Source organism: Strix uralensis, chromosome 3, assembly GCF_047716275.1.
Source record: "Strix uralensis isolate ZFMK-TIS-50842 chromosome 3, bStrUra1, whole genome shotgun sequence".
Taxonomy (NCBI): Eukaryota; Metazoa; Chordata; class Aves; order Strigiformes; family Strigidae; genus Strix; species Strix uralensis.
In genome coordinates, this window is record NC_133974.1 from 47,892,167 (window position 1) to 47,919,783 (window position 27,617).

General features: G+C 33.9%; 1 protein-coding gene across 6 annotated transcripts in view; it reads left to right on the top strand.

Annotated features, from left to right (window-relative positions):
• The window catches only part of GRIK2 (glutamate ionotropic receptor kainate type subunit 2), a 445,887-nt gene that overhangs the window by 283,685 nt on the left and 134,585 nt on the right, over positions 1 to 27,617 (top strand). For all 6 annotated transcript variants that reach the window (XM_074862173.1, XM_074862175.1, XM_074862179.1 and 3 more), the window contains one exon: positions 8,664 to 8,887. In XM_074862173.1, the coding sequence (XP_074718274.1) occupies positions 8,664 to 8,887 (224 nt within the window). The remainder of the gene's footprint in view (positions 1 to 8,663; positions 8,888 to 27,617) is intronic.

Consider the following 27,617-nt stretch of genomic DNA (forward strand, 5'->3'; position numbering starts at 1 on the left):
CTGCCTCAGAAGGGATGTGAGCTTTATTTGGCATCTATATTCCTCTTTTTATTGTATCTTATTAAAATAGATAATTTATTCAGCCATTTGTTGTCAGGCCTTTCTTACTGAGATCTAGAAAGAACCCTGTAAGGTCTCTCTCTGTCTCACCTCAAAACACCCTCCCCCCGCTTTGTACAGACGTGCATGGCCTGTAATCCCCTCCATTTAATGCATGAAGTTCAGATAAACGTCATGGATTATAGTGTAAAAATTACTGTAAAACCTATTTTTTGAAAATAAACGTAACAAATCCATAATTTTCTGTGAGCTATTGCTCCCTCTTCAAAATATGTGAAGAAACATATTCAAATAAGAAGGTATGACTGAAATTTGAAACTTAATTGGATGCAAAATACACACTTGTATGAAGCTGCAGTGTAATCTTCATAGTTTATAATGGTAGGTAAGAGATGTAACTATTTATTGATGCAAAACTGTGTCTACATGCATGTACACTCCCCTCCCTTCCTTATAGCTGTTGGTAGTAAAAGCTTATTTTGCCCAGTTTCCTGACTTCTTTCTTAGCCAGTAAGAATTGTCAAAAAAATGTGTGAGGGTGAACAGAATGTAATCATACTTACCCCATCAGCAGAGAGTTGTGGATAGGGTCTTACTGAACTATAAGTTAGGGTGGGTTTTTTTTGTATAAAAGAGTATTAATGAATTTCTTCAGTTATTTGAAAACATTTAAAGTTTTGGCATCCACAGGTCTCAAAATGAAGGAGTTTTACAGCTTATTTATACTTAATATGAAGAATCATTTCCTTGTTTCTTGTTCTGAGCTCATTTTGTTTACTGTCCTCCCCCTCTTTTTGTGCAAGTTGACATAGAGCAATTCTTCTATAGTCTTTCTACTTTGTATAATTTAGTGTCATCCATAAATGTTGTTACTTAACTTATCCACTTACCCACTTTCTGTCTGGGCAGTAGTCAGGTGAGGAATTTGTCTACATCTGCCTGTCATGTTGATCAATGATTTTTCTTCTTATATTGTGTGTTCTTATTTGCTGTGTATTTGTGCTCCTCTGTTGATCCTTGTCTTCCAGAATGAAGCAGAATTTCACATAATACAAGGAATAAATTATAACAGTAATGACATTTTTAAGTGTTTCATAGATTTAATCTTATAAATATCAGAACCATTTTAACTCAACCACCAGATTTCATCCTCAGGATTTGCATTTTATTTTTATTAAAGCTGATTGTTAATAAGTTTATCCTGGCATCTTCAGTATTCAAATAATGCCTAGAGCTTGGATAAGCTTTATTGAATTTAAATAAATGAAAAAGTTTTTCGAATGAGTTAGCTTACATATACTCTAGGCAAAACAGAACTAAATTAGGATCTAGTGCATAAAAACACTACTGACATTTTTCTTCCCTAGATTTATGGCAATATTTTTGGGTAATAAAATATGTACTATATTAGCCATTCTTTTATAATTATGGTACATGTAAACCATTGCATGATATATAAAGTTTTAAGAATATACACAATATAAAAACACTTCTGGTTTTGTTTCATATATGATAAAGGTCTCTAAGAAGACTTTTTTGTTATTGTTTATTATAATGATCCGTTTTAATTAAAGCCTAAGACACTGGTATTTAATGATTCATTGAGAATTTCTGTCTGTGGATTCTTTTAAAAATAAAGTCTAGTCCTTGTGATGGCTGCATCAAAATGTAGCTGGAGGGGATGAGTGTACAAGAGGTCGATTTTGTCCATATTAATGGGGTTTATCCCATTAATTAATTATGCTGATGAAATGATAGATTTCAAAAAGTTGTCAGTTGAGAATTGTTAATCAATAAGAGGTAATATATCCTGCAACGACCTACTCCCATCCAAATTATACACAAAAATATTAATCATTTTGATTGCCTTGTAAAATTTGCAAATGACAAAGTGATACAAAAAAGTGGGAGCAAGTAAAATTTGAAAAAAGTCAAACTTGATTGTATGATGAAATGAATTCACTGAAAGAATTTGGTAAAAACTCATATATTTGCAAACAGAATTTATGTCAAAATTAAAAAGTGTGGGATTTTTTTTGTCCTGAGTGCAGTAAATGAAAGGCTAAGTGACACAGCTGGTTAACAACTGGAAAAAAAACCTCACTTCAAGGCAGTTATGGTAAATCTGGAAAATATAATGATAAAATGGTAGCTACAAACAAGGAATCAATGTTACCTCTATATTTTATTTCAGGAAGCTGCACTGGAGCATGGGGTCCAGTAATTCTCATGTTTAATAACCACCTCTGGTACAAAAATACAATTCTGAAAAAAAAGTATGATCTGTAAAGAAGAACTGTAACTTTTAAATTAAGTACTTTTTTTTTTTTTTTTTTTTTTTTTGTGGGAGGGAGTCTCCCTTTCCTGGACCCTGAGCCACAATATCTACACTGTCTTGTAAATACTGTCTTTGGCAGTTTGTCTTTTCTGCGGTAATGTAAATCTTGCTCTTCTAACCATTAGAAGAGCCCTTTGTGGAAAACCCTGCTGGAGTGAAGAATTAATGCTGAGATTTTATTGTTGTTATAACTTATTGTCATCCATCTTCCTGCTAAATCTGGTCTCGTGGTCCACTGCCTCTAGCCCTCTTACATACAACTTGTGTAATTGTTGATTAAAACAAAGTTGGTGCAAAAAACTTTAGTGAAACAATGTCCTATAAATCAACAGATAGAAACTTTGTGACTCTTTTGAATGGGTACTCATGTTGCATCTATTCAGCTATTAATTCTAATCCATGCTGGAATAACTAAATGAGAATGAACTAGAAAATTTCTAGGTTTACTAGCATTGAATAAGAGGAAATAACGTAAATTAACAAATTACAGTGTTCTTGATGGTTTTAGTACTAGTATTTCTCCTTGACTAAACACTTAGGGAATAACAAAGAAACAGACAGAAAACAATACCAAAAGTCAGTTCTAGGCACTGCTAGGTTAATCAAAAGATATTCTCCATTTTATTTAAAAGCAGTTATAGGAAGATTTCCAAACATTTTTGTCTAGTTAAATTCCTGTAGCAAGTTGTTTCTGTAGTAGTGGACAGCAGGCAAATTTCCTCTGCAGAACCTTTTGCTTTTTTTTTTTTTTTAGTTCTGGATCTCTAGGGAGATGATCTTGTGGTTACTAGATCAAGACTCTGCTCTAAAGACTTGAGGGGTTGTAGTTTACACAACCATGAGTTACCACAGCTGTTCAAGACTTCACCAAGAAAAGTATTAGCTATGCTGACATAAGGATGTCTAAAGAACTGAAAGAGCTATGAAATATTACTGAGTGTCAGTAAAATAAATCTGAGTAAACCAACTGTCTTTCAGTAACTTTTGTTGCTAAACAATAAATACTGAGAAGCAGTTCAACAGTTAGTTAGAAACAAATGTGTAACTTGAGCCAGTACCTACTGAAACTGTCATCATGTTACTTTATCATGTTAAATTACCTTATTATGTTAATAAAGTAACAACTACTGAAACTGCATCTATATATTATATTGTTAGCAATTAATTTTAAATGATACCACTCAGGATCCCACAAATAAGAAGGCATGACATCTAAAACTCAGCTATCTAGTCTGGATTTGTTTTGAACTTTATGGTATGTTACTTTCATTTGGCCAAGGTAACAACTTCTAGTAGCAGCTTTCCAGGACCTGTGAGGAGGTTATCAAGAAGATGAATCTGGGCTCTTCACAGTGGTGCCTGATGGGAAGATGAAAGACAACAGGCATAAATTCAAAACCTCCAAGGATGGAAATTGCATAACCTGTCTAAACAACCTGCTCCACTGCCTGTCTGTAGAGCAACACAGACAGACAAGAAGTAGAGGTGTCCAGAGAGGTTGTGTAGTCTCCATTCTTGGAGGTTTTGAAAACTGACAGGGTAAAGCCCAAAGCAACCTGGTCTGATCATGTAGATGACCCTGATTTAATTGGACTAGAGACCTCCTGATGTTGCTTCCCACCTGAATTGTCCTATGAGTCCACGAAAGTTAGTAGAAAAACAATTTACGTCAAAATAATGAGTGGCTAGTTAAAATAAAAACAGCTTTAAACCCCCAATCCAGTCCTAGTTGTTTCAAAGAAAATGAAGATCCTGTGTCAAGACCAAAAGCTTTTCACAGGGTGGGAAATTTTCTATAATGTAGCAGCATGAACAAGGCAGTCTAAGACAGATCACAAGCTTACAGGCAAACTACAGATCTTAGTTTTTCAAATCAGTGGCAGGGAAATGCACTTCTGTGAACAGGAATAATGCATAAGCTCTCTGGCATTAAGAGACTGTTGGATGGTTTTAAAGAATTGAAGCTGGGTATTAGCCTTCCTCTGTCTAGCTTAGGGATGCATTTTCTCCAAAGGGAATGTAACTGAAATTCAGCTCTCAGATTAACAATCCCCAAAATTTGAGGTGGCTGTAGGAGTTTATGTATTAATTTAGGGTCATAGGCTGAAGAGCAGACACAGTGGATTAGAAAGAAGCCTTATGAATTTTTCCTTTAAAAAAAGTAGCTTCATTTATTTTTAAAAATAATATAGGCAGTAAGTGCATTTCTGCCCGTATAGAAGTAAAATTACTAAAATGCAGTAGTAGTAACTGTAGTTGTAGACTCTAATTAAAGTAGTTGTAGACTGTAGTTGTAGACTCTAATTAAAAAAAAACTATTAGCCATTTTGTGGTTGTTATGTCTAGATCGTATTTAAACTCTTAATTCCTTTGAATACAGTAGGTGAGACAAAAGTTTTTCAGAAAAGAATCACCAAAAGAAAATTCAATCAGTGTTTGTTTTTCCTTTCACGAACGTTATTAGTAGAAGCTATTAAATGCTTTCAGAGTTCAACTTCCCCCCAAAATAATGTAGCAGGTTCTCTGGGTTATATTTTATGGAGCTAATTTTCACATACAAAATATCAGTATCTGCAAATAGCAACTTACTATACATGCATTGGCCCATTCAATACTCAACATTTATGTGCAGATTTCTTGCTGAAGTTATTTGTAGCTGCATGCATAGATTGAATTCAGTATAAATTTAAAACTTGTCTTCTTAGAGGTTAGGTATCAAATTTCAGCCCTGTGCGACTGAAAAAAAAGTCCTCTCTTTTTTTCTTTAAATGTTACTTTATGTAAAATAGTCAGTCAACAAGCTGCTTGGGAGTAAAATGTAAATGAAGAGCAAATTAGGAGGACTTAGGGGCTTCTGTAGCAGAAATAAATACCTTGAGTTGTTTGAATACCTTGAGTTGTTTGAATGAACATCCTTCAACTGCATATGGCAACAAGACAGGGAAACCTTTCCATGACTGTGAAGAGAGTATGTGCAGTCCTTATATGGCATGAAAAGAAGGGAAGGTCTGGCAATCCCTGCTCACAGAGTTCTGCAGTAATGTAGAAAGTAGAGCATACTGGCAGTGCAATGTTAGTATGAAAGAAGAAATATCATTACCCTTTAAGATAGTGGGTGAATATGGAAGATCAAGTACTATTGAGAATGTACTGTTAAAAGTAGAGTTCAAAATATCTGATGCACTTTGAGAAAGCAAGGTGGGAGTAACTGTCAATGGTTCAGTTGACTTTGAAAAGTGTCCTATAGGGTATGATAAATTCTGTTTCTTCCTCCCTCTTGTCCTGAACAATCTCTTCCTTACTAGAGGACCTCTCTTTGAAAAACTGTCGATAGATGCAGAATGTGAATGCTATTCTCCAGTTTATCATGCCATACCTTTGAATGGTGGAGTGAATGCAGGATTGTGATTTCCTCACACTTGACATAATTAAAGTAAGAATTTATTGTGAGGAGTGTTTTTCTCCAGTCTCTGTCATTTACCGCTGGCATTACTGTCTGCAGTGTGCTCCTTCATCACATGGTATGGCTACTGTTTGTGTTGCTGTACAACTCTTTCATTTTGCTCAAGACTGCGCCTTGTGTTGGAATGTCCTTGCCAGACTTACTTGTTTCTAACTGCTATTGTAAACTTTAGTTGGTGCAGAATTTTACTCTGTAACAACTAGCTTATCCTCACCAGTCCTTGGATGCTGTCATAAAAAGGCCTTCATCTCAAGTACTCGAAGGTCAAGAATAAGTGCTGTTTAGGATTATGCTTTCAGATAGATAAAGCTTTTTTTCTTTTAAAAAGTGGAATCATTAATACATTCATTCTAAAAAATGGAATCATACATCATGGCCAAGTGAGACAAATATCCTTTGTTATGAAACTTATCAGAAAGCCATTTTAAGATGTACTCATTTGTTAATGTTGATAAATGTAGATTGATAAAATTGTAATTTTACACCATTCCTCTCCAATTCATCCTGAGAAGTTAACTACACAGAATTCTTTTACTTGTATTTCTTCATTGTAGAACAGTGCAGGAGACCCTGGTACTGTGCTTCTGGAAACTTGGCCCCTTATTTCTCTTACTTGCAAGTAGTGCCATTTCAGAATAAAACAATTGAGAAGATAATTGAATATTTTGGAGGTAACATGTATTAGCACAATGGTTGCATGTGGCAGTATTACATTTTTATGTCAGTCATTCTAGCAGCTTTTTGTTTCCTCAGACAGTAAAGACTCTGGATTTTATTTTTGTTGAGATATTTAATTTTTGTTCTTATGGTGATATACCAGTTCAAGAATGTTAAAACAGTTACTAAAGCTCTGAAGAAAATCTTGAGATATCAAGATATGGACCTGTATTTTGGATCTGTTCCTCACAGGTTGGGATATCTGATTGTCCTGTCATATAAGACATACATTATTTCTTGTTCAGTTATTTTCCTAATTTCATCTGCAACTTCCCTAGAGCTTTGCTCCACTGGAGATAGTTACAACCCATATTCACTTGTATACAGTTCTGTTTTCATCTAATGACCAAGGGTTGGATTTCCTATAGTAGTTGTTAAAGAATTGATTTGTTATTCATTAAGGCTCTATTAAGGTTTTAAGACCAAAATTCACAACTGCCAATAGCCTTCCAAAGATCTGTTTTCTCTATCTTTGGGCAGCTGCCTCTTCTGACAGGCTCTAGTGACTTGGCTTCGGACTCTTAGGGTGAGGACTGCTAGTTGCCTTGCAAACTAATAGCTTGAGTTTCTACCTATCTCAAACATTTACATGTTGACCTATAACTTTTAATCTAAATTAATTTTAGTTTCTTGCTTTACTGTTTTCTTTCTGCATCAGCTGGAATATCATCAAAAATATGTAACCCATAAAAACTCAGCTGCTGTGGAATAAAGCCTTGCTGGTCTGATTAATACCTGTAAGTTCTGAATACCAACGGAAATGAAGCATATGTTATGTTTTTGACCAGTAAACCCTTACAAAATTAAATGAACAGTGCCAACAGAGTTTCATATTGTAACATAGAAGTACTTTGTTAGAGTAAATCTAATGACATGACAAATGCTCATAACAACAGTAGACTATAGTAGAACTTTGTGGAAGTTGAGACAAAAAAAAAAGGGAACACTGAAATGTTATAACATTGTGTGGGATTCTGAGTGTTACACAGTATACAGGATACCAACTCACCAAAATAAAGTATATAAATGTATGAATTTATATGATTTTGTTGGGAGTAAAATCTCTGGATCTTGGTTTAGAACAGGCATTCTGAAAATGGTGTTATTTACAGCTATGTTACCTGGATAACTCTTTCATGGTAGCTATACCATTTCTGTCATTACATTCCTATATTTACATATAGTTTAGAAGGAATTCTTAGTTTACAGCTTGCCAAGTCTTGTACTGTATAATTTCTTGCTCTGAACTTCCCTCTTTCATATGTGCACATGTACCTGCACGCACACATACACACATGCACAGTAGTCTTTCAAGAGCTGTTGACAGAGATTAAAAAGTAGATGCTGTAGATTTCTTGTCACTATGCTTTCCGTTAAATTTTGAATAAAAAGTAGTATAGGCCATTTACTAATATCTTAAGAATTATTGCTATAATAACTAAAACTAAATGTAACTTGACAAAATGCATTCTATTTTATGATTTCATTTTAAGTGTTGCAATTGATTAATAGTCAGTTATCTACAAGTTTCATAGTTATTTCTGCAAACTAGTAAGGACAGTTGCATTTTGTTAGAATTTACTCCCCGTAGCAACCTTTCAGGTGTAGCACTTCCTATTTTAAAATGTTCTTCATTTTGTACCAATACTTTTTTTGTTAAAACAAGCAAAACTATTTCCTGGCCCTTTCCCTACACTTGTACAAGCATATTCATGTCTGCTTCACAAATATGTTAGCTTCTAAAGAGCACAGTGAAGGAGTGACAAAGAGAAGACATATGTTGATATGTACACTTCATAAAGTTTTAAAAGACGTGATAATGGATGTTCATGTTTTCTACAAGATGTAATGTTTTTCTTTGCTTCTATCCCTGTAACTGTGCTATTAATTTTCTCTAAATGCTGCTGTGTCAGTTTAACAAGCAGGAAGTAGGATAAACATGTTTACTTGGAGAAGAGAGTTTTAACCTACCTAGTACAAGAACAAACCTCCTCCATGTAAAGTTTGTGTTTTGCCTATTCTGTCTGCTTCAACCTCTTTCTTCTGACTTATGGCCTGTTTCTCTTTTTGTATTTCTGTTAACAGAAAGCTGACCTTGCAGTTGCACCATTGGCAATTACCTATGTTCGAGAGAAGGTCATCGACTTTTCCAAGCCCTTTATGACTCTTGGAATAAGTATTTTGTACCGCAAGCCCAATGGTACAAACCCCGGCGTCTTCTCCTTCCTGAATCCTCTCTCCCCTGATATCTGGATGTATATTCTGCTGGCTTACTTGGGTGTCAGTTGTGTGCTCTTTGTCATAGCCAGGTAACATGCCAACTTTTGTGATTTTTTTGGCAATTGTTATAATCTTTTTCTTACTAATAATTGTCAAAAGTCACAAAAACTTTCTTACTTTCATACTCTTATATTTTAACTTCATGATGTACAGAAGAATAATTAATGATGAGGATTCTCACTATTAATTTTCTCCAGTGCCATACTAAGTCTCCAGTTTGTTATGTCACTAAGTCTTGAGTATGCTAGCTAGCTTTCTCCTTTTATTTACAAATTTAGAGACACTAGAAAGTTTACAAAATGTATTTTCCCAACTATGATGTGATTAGAAAGACAGGGATTGACATATTTTGTTTTGCTATCCTGATCTCATTTTATGCTATAATGGTTAATCTCAAATTGAGTACTTAGCTGCCCATGTTAATCCTAGATGTCCAAATGGGGCCTCTGCCTGTTACAAAACAAGTTACTTTATGTAGATTAGTATCTTAGAAGTCGTGTAACAATATTTACTTTTTAATTTTGTGCTAGGTAAAATCTCTGAGATACCTCATATAATTTACAGTCCCAGATTGGAATGTATTTGGAAGCATGTTTAGCTGAGCTTTCAGAGTTAAGGAACTCAATACAACAGTTGGTAAATTCTAAATGGATTTGTCATATAGGGCTTACTTTTTTATCTGTTCTCTTCAACATAGACAAGCAGGAAAGTATTTTTTGACAAAAATTCCCATTATATTTACCTTTTCCTTGTTAAGTAATTAGGACTGACTCTAGATAGTAACAGAAATAGAGTCTTACATGTTCTAACTTTGACTTTTGCTGTGACAGCAAAAATAAATTCAGAACAGTAAATCAGCGATTTCCAGAGGTGTAAATGTAATCTGTTTTGCAGATCCCTCCTAGTAGTCACTTTTAAATATTTTTTTAATGAAATACATATAAACTATATTGGCTTTTATTGCTTTAATAAGATTTTTTTTAATGTTTGGCTTGATAATGTAATCTCACTTCATCCCCAAGACTTTTATGATTTCATTCTGTGGTACACAGTAGAATCTTCATATTTTTCTTTTCTATTGTGCTGATAGTTGATATCAGGGTTCTCCATCTTTCTTTGATACTATCTGCTTCATTTTGGAGAAGTTGTATCATTCCTCTACTAAGGGGAAAGGCAATATTTTTAGAAACTGGTTTAAAAGTAATTTAGCAAGATCACCTGTACATAAAGTACATGGAGTATTGAAATAATATAGATAACAATGAAACATATTCTGTAATGAATGTCTTCGCTTGTGTGCCTTCTTTAAAAGACTGCTTTATAGAGCCACTTATGTTGAACTTTTCTTGAAAGAACAGTAGATTTTAGTGGACTATATAACCAGAGAGTAAACTCATTTCTAAAGTGTTCCTGTGATACAGATGCTTCTGAAAACAGTTGAGCATAAATCACAAATGTTATCTTGTGAGACACCTCATGTAAAATATTTATGTGTATGTCCAAAAGTTTTAACCCGGTTGTTATCACTGAAGGACATTTCCAGCATGATGCACAGTACTTTTGACAGGCAGCTCGCAGTAATGTTAGTAGCTGTATGACTGAGTTCCTACTTATGCTTTGAAAATGTGTCTTGTCATATTTTGTAAGAAAGATACATTTTCTTGAAGTCTTTTTTTTTTTTTTTTTTTTTTTTTATTAAGCTACTCAGTCACTTGATCTCACTAGCAGAAGGGGAAAGAATGTTTATTTTGAAATAGAAGTGCCACATAGTAGACCAGTATTGCTGAACTTTTTTTTCATGTCTGTTTTTGTGACCAGCACCATAAATTCCTTACATACTTGAAAGGATTATCTTCCTTGTAAAGCAATATGAAAAAAGTTTTATAGTGATCAGAAGAGTTTGGTTTTTTTGTAGAGTTGTGTAAAATATCTTTTTTATGCCTGTTTATATCAGCCTTCAGATCTAGAGATTTTCAATACCTCTTAACTTGTACAATCAAATATTGATAACACATTTAGAAATAAAGGATCTAGGATTATGTAAGACAATCTACAGATTTTATTCATAATGCAGAATGACTTAATAGTATGTGATAGCATTTTTTAACACTAGAATTCATATAGGGAAACAGGTTTAAATTATAAATATAATCTCCTGCTGAATAATAAAGAGAGAAAAGAACATTATTAAAAAGTAAAAGAACCTTTTGAGAATATAATTCACAAAATGTATCTGTCATGTAAAGGGAGATACTGCTAACTGAAGTATGGTAGTGAAGAGGACTTTGTAACATAGTGCTGACTATATATTTCCAGTACACATTATAAATTAGGTATTGCACAGATGATAATGTATTCTTCAGTCCTGGTGTGAAACTGTTGGCCTCTATGCCACTAAATTAATAGGTTCCACCTGGAGTGTCTTATTAAGAAGATTTCTGTTTCATAATAATCCTTCCATAATGAATGTCTAAGTACCAGTCTTTCATAATAATTACTATGTGTTTCATAATAAGGTGTATCTATGTTTGGAGCAGTACTTAGTATGTCTTTTATGATATGATTTGTAATTACAGCTCATCAGAGTATTCAATGTAGAATATTTAGATTTAGATTTAAACCTCCCATTTTTGTGTCAGATGTTTCATGACTTTATTGTTTTACCATGTCCTCCAAGCAGTGTTGGAATGTAAGAGCTTGGTATATTGAAAATAGAAAGTACAGTTCTGTTGTGGTACTTGGATTTCACACATTAATTAGTGGTATGGTCATATTTAGGGAAAGATGAGGAAATTAGTAAAAGGTTCAAGAACCTTTAAGAGAGAATTTTTGAAAAGACTTTCACAGAGTAACATATTAACCATAAATGGGGAAAAATATAATATAAATCTTTATTAATATTTTCCTTTATTTGAAAGAGAGTTGGAATTTCCTTCCAATTTGAGAACCAGTCATAAAGAGCTGGAATATTTGCATACTCAGCAAGACAAAAGATTAGGAGAGAGTTTTATTTGTTAGCTGGAGGGCTTTTCTATGTGATTTTCCTCTTGTAGTCCCCTGAAAAATGATGAATCATCTATTTATGTGGGCATTACAGATTTTTCATTGTGGATAAGATGAACATATATGTGTGTTATACATAGTGTTTTCTTTAATTGTCATTCTTTATGGGGAATTATAGTAGGCTTTGATTTCTCCATATATATGACCTCTTAACATATATATATATAACCATATATATAACCTCTCCATATATATAACGTCTTAATCTTGTTTGTTGTGATTGTTGAATCTAAGTGGCTATGGTAGTTAGTCTCCAAAAGTTCCTTTCTTTGTTGTACAGGCTGATGACAGATAGATAAACCCAATGTGCTTGACATTAAGCCTATTACTTTTCTGTGAACTGAGAAAGTCATATAGCACTTTTTTCCTCTTGTGGCAACAGTAATAAGTTTGTTTCTGATCCTAGCTAGCAGTCTCTTTGTGTCTCTGCTAGCAGTGTCTTGTATCATCTGACATCTTGTTGCATTTCAATTACAATAGCTGCCCTTTATGCCTCTTCCTTTGCTTGTTTCTTTGATTTAGAATCCCAGTTAAATTCAGAGTTTACATGTGATTAGAAGGAAAAAGAAGAATGGATTAAAGTGCACCAACTCCTTTTTGGAGTTCTGTCAAGTACACAACATTTTCTGATCTGTATAATGAAAAATCTTTATTAGTGGAATTTCATTTAATTCCTGTCTCTTGCTGCAAACCATTGTTTCACTTCCAAGAAACATGCTGATTTCTTACAGTGTTGTATACCAACTTCATAGACACATATTGTCCCTTCTTTTCTGTCTATGTATATGAAACAGCTGTTTCCTATTTTTGGTCTCTGCAAAATCTGATATGTTGATAACTGGAGGATATTTCCTCTTCTACATGGGCAATATGAAGAAAATCAGTTTCATTCTTTAAAAAATGCTAAATATGTTTAATTTACATAGGTCTTCAATTCATGACTTTCAAAATTAATCTTCAGCTGGCTTTCCTCATGATTTATTATATTTTTCAGTCCCTTATTTATGATTTTAAAAATCCATATCTTCATGAATCTTTTCTGAAAACAGATTCAAGGCTAAACTCCTTAAATATTTTTATCCAATGATTTTCAACCCGATTTACTGTCTTTCAAGTTATTCGTCGCATACTGAAGTATTTCTCTGTGTAGTAAGGTCTGTTTGCTGTGAATATGTCTGTCAGTCATAATGCAGTTTACTTTTAAGTGGCCTACCTTCATAACTTGAAGACATCTACCTGCCTTAGTGTGATGCTTTACTTTTATGGATCAGAAGTGAAGCTGATAAACTACCTGGATAAAAAGGTCCACTAATGAGCTCTTATGCTTCTTATACTGAGATGTCTGGAGTATCAGTGAATATTGTGTAAATATGCATTAAACTGTGCTCACTGGCCTAATTGCTAATACTGAATCATGGATCATCATTTTGAAGGGCTTGATTCACCTTTACTTATACCACATTCTGTATGGTAGGACTTCCTGCTTTTCCTCCCTTCAGCAGAATTATGCTATCCTACTTCTCGTAAGTCAAGCCCTTGTGCTGGTTTCAGTTGTCAAAGCATTTAGTATCAACTATTTTTCCATTTCCTTGTAAGTAGTGATAAAAGCACAATGAACACTGCCTCATCACCAAAGTATATTTTTCTCTTACCAGCTGGAATAAAACATAATAAAAGAAGACAAGAGTTTTAAAAATGTCTTCACACATTTATCTTAATCTTTTCTCTGTAAAGAAGCTTAGGAATAGCCTGCTGCTTCAGACTTGAACAGATGCCTATTATCTCTCTCTGGAGTGCATGCATATCCTTTTAAATCTCATCAGTCTTCATTTTTATTTCATATTTCTTGATCAGCTGATTTCTGTCCATGGACTTGTCTGATTGATTTTCAAACTACTCCTTGAAAACTACCTTGATGGAAAAGAATTAAGGGCAGAATGAGAGGGAACTACTTTTCCAGTTACTATGGAGCTCTGGTTACTAAATTACTATGTTGATATTTATTCAAGTAGGAAGTTAACATATCTGCCCTTTATTCTTAACAAGCATTCTTCCTATGAGACTTTTATCTCCTGAGGTCTCCCTAGAGAGCTACAGCATATGTTATTAGGTGTTCTCAGGAATGAATTCATCATCCAATAGGGTAATCCAGATGGCAACCCTAAAATATGCTTCTTTTACTATCATACGGGGTGTGTGTGTGTGTGTGTGTGTATGTTGTTGGTTTTGGTTGGTTTTGGTTTATTTTTTTCCCCTCGGCTGTAATGCAAAAATTTAGTTTTGCCTCAGTTGTAATGCAAGTAGGGATATTGTCACTTGACTGCAAATTACCGTGTAGATAGACAAGGATAAAAGCATGCCAAAATTTACACACTTTCCAAAACTCTTCTATAACAATTATTTCAAAGTCAGAGATTTTTATTTCTGTTAAACCAAGTTGCAGTTTATGACCCTTAGGTGATTGCTTCCAAAAGATTCAGTAGAGTCTGCTTCTTTTAATATAATTATTCTGGTTGACAAGCAAATCCTTGTTAACGCGAGATCATCTTTATTGTGAGCAGAAATCAACTGTGCCAGCCTCTGAAACACTGGGATTTTTTGTCAGATTAACCAGGCAGACTGCATGACAAGAATTTTTCTTTCTCTGCAATGGCTTTTCTAACTTTTTATTAACTGTTAAGTTTGTGTAGCTATACAAAGAAATCCTATTATTATGTGAGAATGTTCTAAAAAGCTTACTTTCTGAACTAAATTTCCTCTCCTTTACATCAGACCTGGAAAGTTTTAATTTTAGATTTTTATCATTTAAATAGAATTTCAATAACTAAGGTTAATATGAAGAAGATACCTCAATTATATCTTAATTTTTGCACTCCTGAACAAATTAAGCACATGTTTTTCACTTAGTCTATCCTGCTATATGTTATAGCAATGAAATTATACACTCATCTTGTCTGGACAGCAGTCACTGGAAATGTAAGAAAGACTTGCACATTGTGGAGGTTTGAACTCAGCCGGCAGCCAGACGCCACGTGGCCAGCTGTTCACCTCCCCACCCCCCCTCTCTGGTGAAATAGGGGAGGGACAAAAAGAAGAGAATTTGTAGGTTGAATAAAAAGAAAGAATTTACTAAATATAACAAGAGAACAACAGTAACAATAGTGAGTCCAAAAAAGAAACGGGTAAAATGCAGCAGTGGCGATCGAGCACAGAGGCCGCCCCCCACAGCAACACACACCCTGGCCGGACCCGAAAATCCCGCGCCCACCCGAGAGAGCCCGCCCCCCTATATCCCTGGGCATGATACCACATGGTATGAAATACTCCATCCTGGTCAAAACCAGGACACACATGATAATTCAAATATGCTCAGATATTTCTGAGTATCACTTTTCACAAAATGTGTTTGACAGCTTTAAATTTATTAAACACAATGGGAGTTTACTGTGCCGTATGCCATTAATATTAGCATAAATCTGCATAATCTGTAATAGTATTTGTGTTTAATTTCCTGTGGTCAGCACACAGATCTTATGTTCCATCTTTTTTCTGTACCAAAAATGTGAAACACTGGAGTTGTAATGCTTTTTTAGTGTCATCATCTAAGTTGAGTAGTTATTTTCGGAAGTTATGATAGAGATTGTAATCAGTGCTATAAAGTCTAATGTTGTGGATTAGGATATATGACTAAAAGAAATACACTGTATAGCAATAAGCAGCAATCTCTCGCTTTGCATCTTGACACTCAGAAAGGTGCTTTGATCTCTCTGACCTCCTCCACAAGAGATATATCTGGGTTCAGTGTCAGTTTATAGAATCTCTAATATATAAATAAACAACTTGGTGTAGACTCCTCATCCTAACCTCTCAGGATTCTCTTGAATCACTTCTAAATGCTCTCAGTCTCTTCAGTTGTTCAAGGAGAGACAAGAGTATCAAGAGGTCTCCAAGTCTACATACAAACACAGCATCTACATAACCTCTATTAGAATATTGTTAGAGATTACAGTAAGAGAAAAATTCTTACTTTTTACTCTTTTTAACATTAATAACCTCTTTAGATTTTCAGGGGAAAACCAGTACTCTAAAGCCTTGTTATATTGGTGGTAGATCAGTCTGACATCCCTGATTATTACTTACAATGTGTCAGATGTGAGAAGAAACTACTGCCAGAAAAACAACTGGAATGTTTTATCTGAGGGTGGCTGAGGAACTCATAATTCACCTGCCTTAGCAGTCCAACAGAAGATATAGTAGCTCCCACTGGCTAAATCTCCATGTGCACTTTGAAGGAGAAAACTGTGCTCACTTCAACACACCTGGTCAATTCTGGATTCTTCTGTCAAGAAATTGATTTATTTGTGTGTGTGTGTGTGTGTGTAGGTCTAGCCAGACTTTGTCTTCTGCAGAGTTAAGATTTATGTGGAGCCTTCTTAGGAAAAGAAGAAGTAGGTGTGGTGACTTCTGACGTAAGGAAGACACCTTGTAATATGCATCTGTTTGTGCACCTGTTTGTAGTACTTGTTCCGCCAGTATGTTTTATGTTAATTCTTGTTACTTTGTAGATTAACCTAATCAGAAAATCACACTATCCTTTTTTTTTTTTTTTTTTTTAATGTGAAAAGTATAGTCGTATCCCTATGCTGTGTAAAATTGAAGATGGTCTAAAACTTTCCATCCTTTCTGTTAATATTTTTCTCATGATTCTTAAAGCCATCACAAGGTTCTTCAATTCATCGCTAATTATCCAAGAACCTAGGTATTGTGAGTGTCTGAATCATAATTCTGTTCATCCTTAAGGAATTTGGTGTTTCTTACTACCAGTAATTCAATCTCTTTATTCTCATTTACATAAGCACCTGTGTCAAAAGACAGGAATTAAATTTTAGATAGCTATACATAGGTCATTCTCTCATTAGGCGGGCAGCTGATTTTGTCTGTACTTGTTCTGACTTTACTTTTTAAGCCTTGTTACATTCAGGTGTTACATATTTATAAACATATATTTACTCTCCATTTTGATGTAACAGCTTTTATAGTGTGAGGAGTATTTATGGAAAATTGTATCAAAACTCTTGTTGAGCTATCTTTCATATCATGATTTCTCTTGTTTTAAGTTTCTCATTTACATATTACATTGAATATTTCACTGCCCAAATATACCAGGATATTATATATCCTTTTGAATCTTAACAATACCTTGTATCTTAGGATCCAAAGGCTGTTCGCTAAAGCTCTTAGAGAGGATTCAGATGTATAAACCTTCTTTACTAGTAAAATCTCCTAAGTTTTTGTTGGTGAATGGCTTCTGAAATAATGAGTTTACTCTTTGGCCTTCCATTTTGAGTTTTGACTGACTCGAATTGTTCTGTTTGATTCATTCTGTTTCACACATTTCATTGTTAGACATCTGCCTGAATGCCATTCACTGTTTATCTAAATAATTATTTCAGTCTGTGACAGTTTAATAATTGTATTTGTGTTCCCTTCATCTCTAGAACAAGCTGGGTGATGCTGGAAGTTATTATGCCATGTGTATTGCCATTTCTTTCACAGACATGTAATCCTAGCTCATATATTCATTTTTGAGTTTATATGCCCCGTTTTCTGTGATTATTTTGCACACTGTAGTTAAAAATATTGTAAAAATACATACTATGAAATTTGCTTTTAAAAGTATCTCAGAAGTCAAAAGAGTGACATTTCTCATACGAAATTTGCATTTGTCTTTATCTAATTGGGTTTAACTACAAGCAAGGTAGATCTCATCAACCTCATTTCATGTCTTCATATGCCTTGGGTAAACAATTTCTATAGTTGAGTCAATATCTGAAGACTTTTTTGTCAAGAGCTCTATAACATCACACAAAATAATGTTTCGTGTCTACCATGGACAGTGGTTTGTTAGTCTATGTACTGTGTTACCATCCATTAACAAATAATCTCATAGTCCTGGCTGAGAAAGTTAAAAAATAGTCTAAGGGACAATTTAATCTAGTTTTGAAAGATCTTCACACTGTGGTAACATATGCAGTGTTTCATCCTTTTAACAGCCCTTGCTAATTACCAGCACATATAGTACATGAGAAAACTATTGGATTGCTTGTATGAAGTAGTTTGCTTAAAAAAAATTGAGATTCTTCAGAAAAAGTGCTGAACATTCTTTTCTGATATTGGATCATTTCATTCTGTTTTGTCAAAACATTTTTTTTCCCCAGTATGTGACAAGAAAAGGAAAGAAGATGCAAGTCTAAACTTGGCACTTTAATATATTTATTTAGCAAATCATAACATGGAATAATGTTCAATGTGACTAAAGAGAAGCGTTCCTCTTCAGACAAATCTGAGTGTTTTCAAGCTAAAATGATGCTTTTGAGAAAGACCAGTGTCTCTTGTGGTTTTGGAGGAAGCAGAAAGGAAGCTTATTTGCTTTTTTTTTTTTTTTTTTTCCCTCATGCATTTTACTCTGACATGTATAGAATTAATGGGGAGAAGGAAATTGTAACTCTCACCATAACACATAGCAGTGGTTTTCTCATGAGATGTGCAATACTATGTAGTCCTCCAATCTAAAGAACAAAACTACAAGAATCTAGTAGAATGGGAATAAAGTCAGTAAGATTCCAAGAAGGTACCACAGTGCTGTCAAAAGATTTTGTTAATAATTGAATACAAGTGGTAATTTGAAAATGTGCAAGTTAACTGATTGACTCCTTTTCCATTAACATCAGTGGCTGAATTTGCAAATTGCCTGATATATCAGAAAATGAGTTCAATCAGCAGCTGAGCTGTTGTGGGTTTTTTCCCAAAAATCAAAACATAAAAGCTGATATGGGAGACATTTTATTTATTGAAGTCATTTCACACATGCATCCTGCCTGGGACACCTTGACTTAACAGTGAAAGGTTTTCTCAAGACAAATGTAGGGATTATAGTGATAGGATGGAAAATGGAACATTAGCAGTCATGATTTCTATTTACCCTGCTTCTGGAGGGCCCAGAAACTTATAATAATATTAAGCAAAAATGGCTGTATGGACTGAAAGGTAATTTTTATGTTAAATGAGCCAAGATATGAAAATGAACATTATTTGTTTGTTAAATATGTGGACCCATATGCAATGAATTTCTTTATATCATCTAAATGAAGAGGGAGACATAAGCCATTGGAAGCAAAGCTGATATGATATGATGGTTATTAACCTTGCAGAAAATCCTAGCTCCCCATGTTCAGAGGAAGAGCAGTTTCTTTAGGATAGTATTTCAGAGTTCTCCTTTGAAATTTTTTGTTTCAGTATTATCTGAAGGGTAGGAAAACCTGGATAATGACAGGATTTTATGGATTTTACTCTTTTATTCTCTAAAACAGACCTTCTCTTGTTGTGTAATGTTAATAATACAGATACAATCTTAGGCTACTTTTAGATGTCTGTAACTGAATAGTCAAATGTCCAATTATTTGGAGTGGTATAAATGTCTGTTAAAATAGATTTTTTTTGTGTTTTTGTGGTTTTTTGGTGGGTTTTGTTTGTTTGGTTTTGTTTTTTTTTTTTGTTTTTTTTTTTTTTTTTAAAATTAAGTATCAGTTCCTGACTTCAGAACTGGAAATCATTTAGTTTTTGCAAATTTACCTTAAACCAGATTTCCTACATTCCTCTGACTCTCAATCATCATCATCCATTGCAGTCTGAAAATATGTAAATAGAGATAAATTAAAGGAAAATAAAAAACAACAGAAAAACAAAACCCCAAACCAAAATAAACTTACCAGAACCTTACCTCTTCAAAAGATAGATCTTTTCTTCCTTGGAGGAAAAAAATTTTAGATTTGGGTTGTGGTTAAACGTTGTACTTCAAAACAGAAGCATATCTTTAGAAGAAATAAGGAAATAAATAGAGAATATTTCTTGACTTTCAGTGTTATTCAATAACTGGAGAAAAGTAAGATTGTTCCCTACAAGTTCCCATAGGCAGAAGTACGATAATTATTTATATCCCGCTTATCTTTCTGATTTAGCTGTTAGCCAGAAGTTTTCCTGGCTTATAGAAGCCTCCCATATCTAACTCATTACAGATTATGAGTCATTTAAGCACCAACAGATCTTGACCAGAAATCAGTCTGAAAAAAGTATGGTAGGTTTTTTTTGATGTTGAAACTAAATTAGTAGTGTGTTCTCCAAGCACTTCTGTTTTATCTGTGGAAATCACCCTGTGTTAATTCTAATGATGATTAAATTGGTTTAGTGTAAATCTAATCATGTGTTTTCAGACTTAAGAACAAATGTGAGCACCTTTTTATTATAGTATTATCAGAAGTTCTGTCTTTAGCAACAAAGATGTCATCCTTACAGGGAAATAATTATACAATACTAAAAGTTTTCAGCACCATAGTTAAAAACCCCACATCAGCTAAGGGATATAATTGATTTTATTAGAAAATAATAAGCCTTTAAAATAAATAAATGTTCATCATTCATCATTCATTGTTCTTATAGCACATCAGAGAGGAGTTTAAATATAAGTAATTGTCTTTAAATAGGCTTGTTCTGGCACTTCACTCTCATTATACTGTTTTGTTTTGTTTTGTGTGGCCATTAGATGTGTGTGGCACCTGCATTTGCCAGTTAGGACTTGCCTAAAGACATTACAGCAGATAGCCTCTAGCTGTGAGAACCATGAAGTCTGTGTTACTTCAGCTTGATGGGTTCCTTCATATAATTTCACAAGACTAAAGACAGCAAACTGCCCAGAGCTGTTGCCTCTTTGCATTTCACTTTCCTTCCTCAACTATGTGGAGCAGGAATGCTGCATGGAAAACCTTTCATGGAGTAAATAGTGAGATGGTAGATAGCAGAAGGTGGTTATACAGTTTCTTTCCATTGTCCCAGATCTTTAAAGAAGTTCTCGTCCTTTCCCATGAGAAATAGCTTTAGCTTTACACGGAATGGGATGCTATCAACTTATTTGTTTTGTAGAAGTAGAGATATGGTGTTTCTGTACCAGAGCACCAACACCAGTGATAGAAGACAGTTTTCAGCTAAGAGGTGCTACAGAAATTAGTTCATGTTCTGGAGCAATTTTCTTAGTAGATATTTTGGGAGTGAAAGTTAGAAAGGTTTATAGTATGATGCAGGTTCAGAGAACTTCCTGTGAAAGAATTCCACTGCTCAGAAAATTCTCTGGTTTTGTGGCTGACACAATGTAACCAATGAGCCCTGTCCAGAAGAAAAATGGAAGCAGTTAGCAGAATTTTGTACATTGCACTGCTTTGCTGTGCTCACAGAGCATGGCAGAGTTAAGTCAAGTTGCAAAAATATCTGAAAAAGGCTTTTAATTATTCATGTTTATCTTCCACACACTTCTCTCTTTTATTTTCTCTCTCTTGCTCTCCCCTTCTTATAAACAGGTATGTTAGAGGAGAGTGAGTAGTTAATCATGTCAAAATCCTGGTCAGCGTGCCTTTCGTTTACTGGAATGAAAGGAATTTTCACCTTGCTTCAAATGTAACTGTAATTAGATAAAGTTTCTAGGTAGATGGATACCAGAGGCTTCTCGTATCTTTCTGTTCTGCTACTGCTAGAAGCCAAATTCTGCCTCCAGCTTAAATGTTGATGGGGATTGCTAATGTCCGTAACACTTTTCTCATCATCGTGACTGTCATACTGTATAGTAATGTGTGCCTGTGCAAAAACAAATGTCAAAACCAAGGAAGATGATGGTGTTGTGCAGGTGAAGGCAGTGGAGATTTCTGGGTGGTATGGACACCTTAACTGGGCTTTCTTGTAACACAGGACAGCTTTTAGAGAGCATTGACAAGCAGGATCATGTCTTGTGACATAGCAAATACCAAATGCTTGTTTTAAAGACTTCACAGTTCAGAAGGAATAGTTAAATAGTTTAAATAGTTAAATAGGATGAAAATTTCTGTGAGGTGTGAAAAAAATGAAGTGAAAAATAAGGGTAAGAAAGGGTACATTTCTTAAGTAGTCAAGTTCAGCAGTCATAGTTCATCAGCTACCTAGGCAGGACCACATTTCAGTTTACTGTCTGTGTTATAAAGCAAGTGAATTCTGAGAAGAATTTTGAAAGACAGGTATTGATTTTGGCCTTGAGGTTTTTCTCATGAAGTCTGGATGAGATTCAAATGACACTAGTGGAATAACTGCACAGGTTAGCCTACAGTAATGACACTAAAATCACTTCCAAGTTTGTCTTTCTCTTGGGGGAGAACAGTAAATATGAGGAACAAATAAGAAAATCTTAACAGTTACATTTCAGATTACTGTTGAAAGGGATGTGTTTGTAATTACTGAAACTTGATGGAAAGCTGTGCAGATACATGAGACAGGAACATGCACTAATTGCCTTTATGGAAACATAATTTGCCTGTAGGTCCTGTATCACATATACCAGATCCCTGAAGAGATTGAAGATCTTAGGAAATCTGAAAATTCTGAGACACTGGTGTTTAGGCATCTGAATCTCTTTGATGTTCTTGAAGTCACAAACATTTATTCTGGCAGTCTGGTCAGAGGGAAGATAATAAATTAGATTCCGGTAGGCCATATTGTACTAGAAGCAGTACATTTGAGAAAACTGATAGGGTTAAATATATAATGAAGTCAAGTTAGTGGTCCTTGGTAATGAAAAAGTTAGTGTAATTGTCCTTCCTCAGAAAAAAAGAGAGAGAAAGGAGTATCCATAGTGTACTTCCATAGAAGAGAATGAGTTACTGCATATGTTCTAGAATCAGTTTGGATCTAGTTCCTACATTGTTGAAATGCTACTTCTAGAATCACAGTTACTTGGAAACATAGCCTGGAAGAAATTCTGAGCTGAGGCAAGACCTGATATACTCAGTACCTTGACAAGGTTTTATCAAACTGGGGAGATGAATTCCAGCTCACTGATAGCAATATGAAGAAGGTGCACGGGTGGCAAGTGTGTGAGGATGGGAGTTCCTGACTGTCAGTACTATCAATGAAAGAAGCAGTGGTAAGTTAGTATCCAGCTGATAACTTTATAAGTAGTTCATATCCAGTTTTTCGTTTGAAAGTGAAAGAACGGTTTCTAGATTATGGAAGTAAAGAAAAAGCTTCAAATAGTTATCCAGCATCAGGATGTGGACCTGCAATTCAGCAGAGTCCCTGTGCTTGCACAGACCTCAAGGTACTGAGGTAGACCCTTGTAGTCAGATGAAGTTACTTGCAAACTTAGAGTCATGTTTGAATTCCTTTAATCGTGGTCTTTCCTAAAGAAAGCCTGTGTGTTACATTAGCAGTAACTGAAATATTTGTACAATTATGGGTACAGTTGATAATTATAATGGAATAATCAGAAGGGATAAAACATTTTGTAATCAAATGTTAACTTCATTAAGACAATGAATGATTGTCCTGTCATGTTCTTGTAGAATCCAATGTAAAATCTCTCACTGATTTTGATAGTAGCACAGTGGATCCCAAAGACTATGTATATACTTTTCAAGGGCTGGGTTCCAGGGCTTGCTTTCTGCCCCAGAGGACAAATGACATGGCGTGGACTGTGTTTCATATGACTAAACGCTCCATCACCCCAGTTATCTCACCCACAGTGCTTACTAGCACTTCCTGTCTCTCTGAATCACATATGGGCATTATCCAAGTGTAGCATAAACCACAACTGAGAATGGGAATGTGCTAACAAGTAAAGTGTATAGATGATTACATGCCATTGCTGAAACCTGAGTACATCTCTTCCCTTACTGATATGGATGTAGCCACAGAAGCTCATATAAATAGATTCCTATTTATAGTAAATTTTTAACAAGACTTTAATCAAGTACTTTAAATACAGATCTACTTCTTTTCCATAATGTAAAGAAATTCATAAACAATTAATTTATGACTACTTAAAAAAGAACCATCTTAGTTTTGGAGTGAATTTTGGTAAATCGTCATTAAAGTCCCAAATCTGAAAGCTATTCTATCCCTTCAGAAGGCCATTAGGAGTCACAGGCTAGCAAAAGACAACCTTATGTGCCTTAAAAATCCAATTACGAATTTTCTTTTAAGTCATTCTATCTATTTATTTGCTTGTTTCACATCAGATTGAAGATCCCAGTTTATCAAGCTTTACAAAGCTGTCTTAAATTTTAAGCATGTGATTGCTCCGTTTAAACTGATGAGAATAGTAACATTTCCAAAATAAAATATGTTTAAAAAACATGTTGAATTGCACAGAGGTTCTGACATAGTTTTGTGTTTACTCAGGAAAAAAATTGCTTGGTGAAAAATTCAGTTTGTCTTTTTCTGTGGATTTTGGTGATGTCTTTAATGTACAGATAGTAAAAAAAAAAAAAAAAGGATTTGATTCTTATTTTGAAAAAAGTCCCCCAAACCAAAAATTCTCCAAGTCTGGATTTGTGATGATGAAACTTTTTGACATCAGTGTGCTATAAAGTACAAACAATACTCACTATAAATAAATACTCCAAAATAATCCACATGATCCCATATTACACACAGTTAAATTTTGTAATTTACTGGTTTTATTCAAAGGATGTTCTATATTGACAATTTTAAATACTTAAAGAAACATCATGTTACTCTTGGAAATATTTTAATGATTTATTCTGTATGTAAAAATCACATCCAATGTGTATTTATTAACAGATATTCTATTAAGTAGTGACTCTAGTGTAATTATTTTTTTATTCTTGTCATTCTGATGGGTGACAGTGTATGGTGAAGGGCAACAATGAATTATTATGAATTCTAAACTAAATAACTCCTTTGCTGTGATGCTCAATGTTAAACTAATCAGCTGTCAAGAAGGCTGTTGCAATTTTGAATAGAAATGCCAAATTTGTTGTACAACCTTAGAATGAGCTCACCCTACAGTTTTTTAAGAAGTCCATATATTTGCGTATTGAAAAATATGATTTCACACTTCATCATGTGCCTTTAGGAAGTCCTTTGCAGTACTCCTTCCCTCAAACTTGTGACAAACTCTTGAATGTATTGAGGAAGTCAAATAAGTTCTTCACTTTTAAAAGAGGGAGCATTTGAATTTCTCATGTGCACTTCTTTCTTACACTGTGTTTTATTCTTTTAAAGAGACATACTGATTATTACTTTATGTTACTAATAAGGAATGGAGTATCGTTGTATATTACTAATTTACTATAGATATAGAATAGTAATTGTAAAAAAATTGTTTTGGTCAAGATAACAAGATCTTCAAATCAGCAGTGCATATGAGTCCCTCATGATTGCAAACATGCCAGTCATTCAGCTCTAAAACTTTAACAGCAATAAACAGTATAAGCAACTTTGCAAAGGCCAATACAGTGTTACATGGTGTTGTATTAAACTATATCAAACAATTGCTGACCACTTTTTCTAATAATATATATTTGGAGATATAGACAAATACCAGATATGATATCATAATGTTTAAGACTTAAAAGTAATCTTACAGATAAAGTGGTTGGTATGTGTTTTTATTAAAAAAACAATTAAATGACAAATTAATGCAATGCCTGTGCAACTCCTATTTTATACATAGGATATTGAGATTTCCTGAGGTAGTAAGACAGACTAAAAGTATTTTTTGAAGATCTGTCAGCTTGACACATATTTTGGTAAGCTAGTTTTTGAGAATTCAGTCCACCCCTGCCGAAATTTGTTTCAGTTCAGGAACACTACAAAACCTGGTGAAGTAATTTTACAGGGGGTTTTAAGCTATAGACCACTAGAAATACAAGCACTAACATTTTCCAGACAAAATGAGGTGAATTGTATTGATCAGTAAAGTTTATATATTTTTGTTATTTCTTGTGTAAAATATATGATTTTTTTCCTGAAGCATGACAGTCTTCTTTTTTATTTTTATTTTTTTTTTATAATGTGATAGAGCATGGGGTAAATATCCACATATGTTATTTTAAACTGTTGAACTAAGATATCACTAACATTTTGCTTCTGTGCACTGAACATATTCTTTGAATATTATATCAGCAGACACAAATTTGCTGATTTTTTTTGAGAACTTCTGAGTTCCAAATCAGGACTTCAGTTTCTAGGATTTAGTAAAACCTTCTTGAAGGTGTGTTTTGGGAGTTATATAAGAGAATTCATGCTAAAATTACTCTTCAGTAGATTTGACAGTCTACCTGAATGACCAGATCAATGAATACAGTAGGAGGGAGGAAAGTTGTTTCATATATTCATTTATATATTAAACTTAGGACAATTGTATTGTTTTTCTTATCATTTTAGGGTTACTTAATGAGTCATTCTTAATTCAAGAAAAAATTGAATAAAATGGACATAATAGATTCTTCTGTGGACAGACATAAACAGTGTGCTTTGCAATATTTTTTTATATTAAAGCAATTTAAAAATTAGGAAATAATAGATGTATTTTATTTTTTAGAAATGAGAGTAATGTCTCATGGTTTCAGTATGTCAAAGTGTTTACTATTCATAGGTATGGCATTTTTTAAAGAGAAAACTCTTCATAATATACAGTAATTTTTTTTGTTGTTGTTGACACATGAGAGAAAGACAACTACTGTAGTTCAAATGTTTGCAATTTTATTACAGTTAAAAACTCTAACCATTTCTTAGTTTGACCTAAAATAATGCAAATTGTATTATGTAAAAAAATCCTTTTTAAAACAGTAAAACTATTCAGTACAGGACCATACAACGAGAAATGATGAAATTATAACAAAGAGAGAATTATGTGGAGAAGATAAATCATACTTTCCTATTTACCCTTTTTCAGAATGCAGAAAAGGAAGGAACGTTAAATCAAATTGGAAGTAACAGATTTTAAACAGAAAAGAGAATTTAATTCATTTTTTCTGTAAATTGATAATTAACCTCTGGAACTTGTCTCAGACTAAAATAAAAAATGAGTACTTTGTAATAAAGCTATAATGATTCAAAATGCAAATGTATCTTCATGTGTAAAGTAACTGGTGGAGGTTATAAAGAACTTTCCCTGTAGTGTGTTGGCAGTTTTCAATTTTGTTGTAGTTTTCAACTTTCAATTTTTTTGCAGCTTCATATGAAATGCTAGTATTAATACTAGTCAGAAACAGAATATCGTTTTGTAGAAACTTTCATTATGTTTTCCCCAGTCCAGAGAGCAGTAGAGTTGAGGAAAAAAAAAAAAAATTAATCAGTGTGGGCAATAGCAGTCATCATGATTTTCTTATGTTAATATTTACTATGCTCCATTAAAAATAACATTCCTATGATTATGACAATTTTAGTGGAATAATAAATCTACCTCATAGATGGTGTCATGTAATGTCACTTTATTTCATGTTCTATGCATTTCATTAACCTGTTAACACTGTCTGTTGTGTAAATTCTTTGTGCATCAATCAACAGTTTAATTCATAGATTTGGGAAATATTACTACAGACTGTAGGTGTATTTCAGTGTCCACCAAATATTGTGGAAAATATTTCCAGCAACCTCTGTGGACATTAGCTAAGGTCCATTTGAACTTGTAAAACAGCAAAGATAACATGGAATGCAGCTAAGTAGAAGAAAATGACAATTCAATGAGGTGAACACATACAGGGTAAAAGTTCTCCTGAGTTAATATATTGAGTTAGTATTTGAAGCAATGGTGAAAAACATGGCCTTGAATTTGGGCCTTTATGAATGTTACCGGCATCATGACCATTATGAAAC